Raw genomic sequence first — 6,759 nt, forward strand, 5'->3', positions numbered from 1 at the left:
TACGGTAGGCACTGATGAGGGGTTGACAGGTATGGGAATGTCTCAATAATTTCCTCCTGGGATATTAGGTCGATTTCTTTTTGTAAATGTTGACACTCCTCAAAATAAATATTGACTGTGATATTAATTGAATTCGTGCAATGCATCTAATCGTGGAAGGGTTAATCACCACATCGTGATATCCCACGCCAACATCTCCGGTTGATGCCACCCAACATCTCCGTGTTGATGCCATTCCACGTTCACCACTGTCCCTGGGCAGGTGTACCTGGAGTGCAACGTGCGCGTGTGCAACATCTCGGACGTGAGCTCGCGCTGCCGGCGAGGGTGCGTGCGGTCCAAGCGGTCCGTGCGTGACCTCGTCAGCCCGGAGAATCGCGCCGAGCACAAAGTGGACCTCTCCCAGGGCCCCGTGCTGCTCCGGAAGACTCGCCAGGGTGAGCTCCTCCGATCGGCTACCATCTACGTAAATGTGTGTTGAACTTCTTTCGCGCTGTACGTAGCCAACCGAGCATAGCTCCAGTGGCTTCCTAATATCGGAAGGAAGAGCGTTCCAGACGGCCGCAGAAGCGCATCTGAAAGCGCGCGATGTGGTGACCGTCTTATTTCTATGGCTTAGCTGACTGGAGTTCGCGTGATGGTTTATGCTCCTTGATGAGATTAGCAAGGTATTGTGGTTTATTTGTGGCAAGGACTTAGTGTGTAATGAGTGAAATGTTTTCGTTCGGCAACCGGAAGCCAATGCAGCTCGACGAGCACTGGACAGACACGGTCGGATCTCCAGCATCCTCTCTGGCAGAGTGGAGGATGATAAATCACCTAAATTATCTTAAGTTTCAAGGACAATGCATATATTATCACAGTATATGTTTCGATTTAAAGCTTTCGTGACTGCAGGGATTCATCTTCTTGGTTCTTTCGGTAAAGTCACGTAGAAGGGAAATAATAAAATAATAAAAATAAAACATGAAATAAAATAAAAGCTATGCTAGAGTATGTTTTTGTTTGCATTCTGACCACAAGCATTGTGGTTAATGCAGACATGATTCCTTGTAAAAGGTTTCAGTTTGGTGTTTTAACATCTTAACACCTGTTTTGTTGCCAGAAAAAGAGGGGAAAAACCTATTATCATATTTTTTATTAGTTACACGCGTTTGTGTTCTGTTATCAGTACAATTTTCAAGTGAAACCCTGGGGATGTTAATAAATGAAATACAGTCACACTATATAGTTATATCCGTGTCGAAAAATTTAAATTAACAACTAATTGCGCTCCATCGGATTATTGTGGGTAACAAACAACAACAACAATTATAATCTGTCTCTCCACAAACGTATGAAATTTCATTCATTCCATAATCCTTGTGAGCCCCATGGACCAATGTTTATTTTCCAAGTTTCTTGCCTCATCATCAGAGGCAGATTTGTAAAACGAATACTGCTCGTTTCCCCGACATTATAGGGAGTGGTGGCCCCCATAATACTTTTCTAAAGTAAGATACGATACACATTTTGCTTTGTGACGATTATCCGGATATCGACTTTCTAAAAGTTTGTAATTGTGTATCGTTTGTGCTTTGTTGCACTTCCAGTAGGAATGAATATTTACTTTAAAGGCTCTTCAGCTGCGGTTCATTCATACGCCTGTCATACAATCTTCTAATCATTGCAGCTTCACAACCTACAATGCTGACAACGCACATTGCTTTTGTTGTTGTAGGCAAATTGAGTTTATTTGAGATCATCGTTCTATGACGTAGAATTCCACTGGCTGGCACAGCTGCTGATGATAACGGCCAATGGACCTTTCAGGGGGTGGAGTATAATATTTCATATACAAATTAAGTGCATACTTGACCGCAAACCCGACATTGACCAAAGTTAGTTGTGTAAAGTTCAATCGGATTAACCTCACAAAATAGGTTATTTGAGAGTCATATACCTCCAGAAATAGGGCACTTGTAAGGATATCTGTTCGTATGCATTATATACCGGCCAATAAACCTGCTATGCTAGAACCAAACAAAGAACATTTATAATTCTTGATTTGAAGCTTTCGTGACTTTACCGAAAGAACCAAAGAACATTTAGAATTGTCTGCTTTTGTTTTGCTCAGATACCAGGCATAGCCACCCTGTGCTGCTTTGTGCTAATTACATTTAAACGCTTGTAAATGCACCGGATCGCTGGTGACCTTTTAACCTTTGGTCCCCGCAGTCTCCGGCTTGAGCAGTTCGACGCTGGGGTTGGTGTACGCGCTGGCCGCTGTTCTGACCGTCGCTGCCGTCTGCATGGCTGTGGTGAGACTCTACGGTGTCCGCTCCAGAGCCACTCAGTACGAACTCATCGTACCGATCGATGACTGAGTGGGGCATGCACGGACCCGAACAAAGAGTCGTTGCTCTCCGTTGGCCCATAGAGGGGCGTTCATTTATTTTCATTCTCCAAAACTTACTCCAATATCAATGCTATAATCGCAATCTCGACCCGGGAGAATCTCGCCGAGTCTAGAACGTGTTTTTTCCACAGGGAGGGTTTCAGATCAATGAGATCTTCATAAGTTGTGTTGCTCAGGAGAAACCAGGGTTCCTGATGAAGCACATGCATCCCGAGAAGAATATTCACACTCTACGCAGATCGCTTATCAAATGCAGGGCTGTACTGGCCCCCTCGTGGATATCACTTTGGTGGGCTCTCAATTCAATATCCATGAGCCTCGTGGCTGTGTAATCAAGTTTAACTCTTACAGCCACTTAATTACGGTAGCGGATTTCCACATCTGATCAATAGACATAGATTTTAAATTAATTATGTACAGTGTACCTTTAGCTATAGGTGTCTACAGACAAGTAGAAGTGTAGTGGCAGTAAAAAAAAACCTGACAGCCCTTTAACAATCTACTGCTGGATGAACACCCATTCATAACTGCATCAACCGTGGACGCTGCTTGTCCATATTTTGCCATACCAATGTTGCCATGCAGATGTTACCATGCTAATGTCACCATGCTAATATTACCCACGGCTTAGAATAACATTCAGGTTGCTTGGCCCGGAGCTCAATTAGCCAACCACTCCACCACTGCTTGGCCCCACATGTGTAGATGCAGGTAAACGCATTCTGTATGTCTTTTTTCACCTGTAACTCTTGTATCACGATTCATATATTTTCGTGTGAAAATAAAATGATATGAAAAAAATGCGTTCCCCTTGCGTCATTCATCTTAACGGTATATACTGTACATGTAAAATCAGTGATAACGTGAAATTACCACATTACAAGGCTTAAGAAGAAAATTGCGGATGTCACAAGTTATCACATTGACAATAGGTGATTGAAAAAAAGTAGAAAACATTGTTTGCCAAATGATGTGTGCAGTACGACTAAACTTTTATTTTAGCAGGTAAGGCCCCACTTAGCTCTGTAGCTCTTCTTTAGAAGCGATCTGGCCACAAATGATAGCCCAACGAAGTGGCTTATCGTGTGAACATTGATGTTGATTCTAAATCTAGAGGGAAAACCCACGGGGAGAGACATGCCAACTCCAAATATAAAGGGGTCGGGATCGAACCCACGACCTCCTGTATACCAGGCCACCGTGGTGCCCCTGATAAGAAATAAGTCTCTTAACTGATGACCTGAACTCAACGTACAGCTGGGAGTGCCCACAGTTTACCCCACCACACCGCGGCCTGACAATCGGCTCACCATGGTGGTACCCCCATTCATTCTGCCGAGTGGACAGTCAGGAGGATTTAAGGAACGCGCCACGTTGTTGGCACGACGGCACGGGGAGATTGATGGAAATCGGCGGAACCCACTGGATTGCAAGTCCAGTTCGCACATCATCAAGGGACTCAGTACTCGCTGCATGATTGATGGTTTTGTCTTTTGTTACTGCTGCTGCTGCGACACTACAGATCTCGCGTGCGCACAAGAGCCGTGCCGCTGGCTAAACGGGACCATCCGTGCAACAAATCGAATGAACTCGAAACTCATTCGGACTCGCTCCTCCGATTACAGCGCGGCTGGCCGTGTAGCCGGCGTGAGCTTACGGCGTGACGAGTCGCACTGCAGTTGTGTGGTCTGCTGCTCCTGCGTTGCCATTATAGCTACGGTTTTTTAATTATTGTGTATGCAGCCAGTGATGATCAAAGATGGGACCCTGAGCCTCAGGTGCAGAGCATGCTACGCCCAGCACTGTGTAGACTATTTAGTGTGCAGGTCACACCCAGCAGGGTGTAGACTATTTAGAGTGCAGGTCACACCCAGCAGGGTGTAGACTATTTAGTGTGCAGGGCTCACCCAGCAGGGTGTAGACTATTTAGTGTGCAGGGCTCACCCAGCAGGGTGTAGACTATTTAGAGTGCAGGTCACACCCAGCAGGGTGTAGACTATTTAGTGTACAGGGCTCACCCAGCAGGGTGTAGACTATTTAGTGTGCAGGGCACTCCCAGAAGGGTGTAGACTATTTAGTGTGCAGGGCTCACCCAGCAGGGTGTAGACTATTTAGTGTGCAGGTCACACCCAGCAGGGTGTAGACTATTTAGAGTGCAGGTCACACCCAGCAGGGTGTAGACTATTTAGTGTGCAGGGCTCACCCAGCAGGGTGTAGACTATTTAGTGTGCAGGGCACTCCCATCAGGGTGTAGACTATTTAGTGTGCAGGTCACACCCAGCAGGGTGTAGATTATTTAGTGTGCAGGGCTCACCCAGCAGGGTGTAGACTATTTAGTGTGCAGGGCACTCCCAGAAGGGTGTAGACTATTTAGAGTGCAGGTCACACCCAGCAGGGTGTAGACTATTTAGTGTGCAGGGCTCACCCAGCACTGTGTAGACTATTTAGTGTGCAGGTCACACCCAGCAGGGTGTAGACTATTTAGAGTGCAGGGCACTCTCAGCACTGTGTAGACTATTTAGTGTGCAGGGCTCACCCAGCAGGGTGTAGACTATTTAGTGTGCAGGGCACTCCCAGAAGGGTGTAGACTATTTAGAGTGCAGGGCACTCTCAGCACTGTGTAGACTATTTAGTGTGCAGGTCACACCCAGCAGGGTGTAGACTATTTAGTGTGCAGGGCTCACCCAGCAGGGTGTAGACTATTTAGTGTGCAGGGCACTCCCAGAAGGGTGTAGACTATTTAGTGTGCAGGGCTCACCCAGCAGGGTGTAGACTATTTAGTGTGCAGGTCACACCCAGCAGGGTGTAGACTATTTAGTGTGCAGGGCTCACCCAGCAGGGTGTAGACTATTTAGAGTGCAGGTCACACCCAGCAGGGTGTAGACTATTTAGAGTTCAGGTCACACCCAGCAGGGTGTAGACTATTTAGTGTGCAGGGCTCACCCAGCAGGGTGTAGACTATTTAGTGTGCAGGGCTCACCCAGCAGGGTGTAGACTATTTAGTGTGCAGGGCTCACCCAGCAGGGTGTAGACTATTTAGAGTGCAGGTCACACCCAGCACTGTGTAGACTATTTAGTGTGCAGGTCACACCCAGCAGGGTGTAGACTATTTAGTGTGCAGGGCGCTCCCAGCAGGGTGTAGACTATTTAGTGTGCAGGGCTCACCCAGCACTGTGTAGACTATTTAGAGTGCAGGTCACACCCAGCAGGGTGTAGACTATTTAGTGTGCAGGTCACACCCAGCAGGGAGTAGACTATTTAGAGTGCAGGGCACTCTCAGCACTGTGTAGACTATTTAGTGTGCAGGGCTCACCCAGCAGGGTGTAGACTATTTAGTGTGCAGGGCACTCCCAGAAGGGTGTAGACTATTTAGAGTGCAGGGCACTCTCAGCACTGTGTAGACTATTTAGTGTGCAGGTCACATCCAGCAGGGTGTAGACTATTTAGTGTGCAGGGCTCACCCAGCAGGGTGTAGACTATTTAGAGTGCAGGTCACACCCAGCAGGGTGTAGACTATTTAGTGTGCAGGGCTCACCCAGCAGGGTGTAGACTATTTAGAGTGCAGGTCACACCCAGCAGGGTGTAGACTATTTAGTGTGCAGGTCACACCCAGCAGGGTGTAGACTATTTAGAGTCCAGGTCACACCCAGCAGGGTGTAGACTATTTAGTGTGCAGGTCACACCCAGCAGGGTGTAGACTATTTAGAGTGCAGGTCACACCCAGCAGGGTGTAGACTATTTAGTGTGCAGGTCACACCCAGCAGGGTGTAGACTATTTAGTGTGCAGGTCACACCCAGCAGGGTGTAGACTATTTAGTGTGCAGGGCTCACCCAGCAGGGTGTAGACTATTTAGTGTGCAGGTCACACCCAGCAGGGTGTAGACTATTTAGAGTGCAGGTCACTCCCAGCAGGGTGTAGACTATTTAGAGTGCAGGTCACTCCCAGCAGGGTGTAGACTATTTAGTGTGCAGGGCTCACCCAGCAGGGTGTAGACTATTTAGTGTGCAGGTCACACCCAGCAGGGTGTAGACTATTTAGTGTGCAGGTCACACCCAGCACTGTGTAGACTATTTAGTGTGCAGGGCTCACCCAGCAGGGTGTAGACTATTTAGTGTGCAGGTCACACCCAGCACTGTGTAGACTATTTAGTGTGCAGGTCACACCCAGCAGGGTGTAGACTATTTAGTGTGCAGGTCACACCCAGCAGGGTGTAGACTATTTAGTGTGCAGGTCAAACCCAGCACTGTGTAGACTATTTAGTGTGCAGGGCTCACCCAGCAGTGTGTAGACTATTTAGTGTGCAGGTCACACCCAGCAGGGTGTAGACTATTTAGTGTGCAGGTCACACCCAGCAGGGTGT

At 47.4% G+C, this 6,759-nt stretch overlaps 1 protein-coding gene across 1 annotated transcript in view; it reads left to right on the forward strand.

The window, feature by feature from the left end:
- Positions 1 to 2,887, forward strand: part of LOC142925594 (uncharacterized) — a 57,456-nt gene extending 54,569 nt beyond the window's left edge. The window contains exons 51-52 of the mRNA XM_076068646.1: positions 263 to 437; positions 2,218 to 2,887. Of these exons, the coding sequence (XP_075924761.1) occupies positions 263 to 437; positions 2,218 to 2,366 (324 nt within the window). The 3' untranslated portion in view covers positions 2,367 to 2,887. The remainder of the gene's footprint in view (positions 1 to 262; positions 438 to 2,217) is intronic.
- Positions 2,888 to 6,759: the final 3,872 nt, after the last annotated feature.

The sequence above is a fragment of the Petromyzon marinus genome, chromosome 21 (assembly GCF_048934315.1).
Source record: "Petromyzon marinus isolate PM22_M1 ecotype Great Lakes invasive population chromosome 21, UKy_Petmar_22M1.pri1.0, whole genome shotgun sequence".
Classification (NCBI taxonomy): Eukaryota; Metazoa; Chordata; class Hyperoartia; order Petromyzontiformes; family Petromyzontidae; genus Petromyzon; species Petromyzon marinus.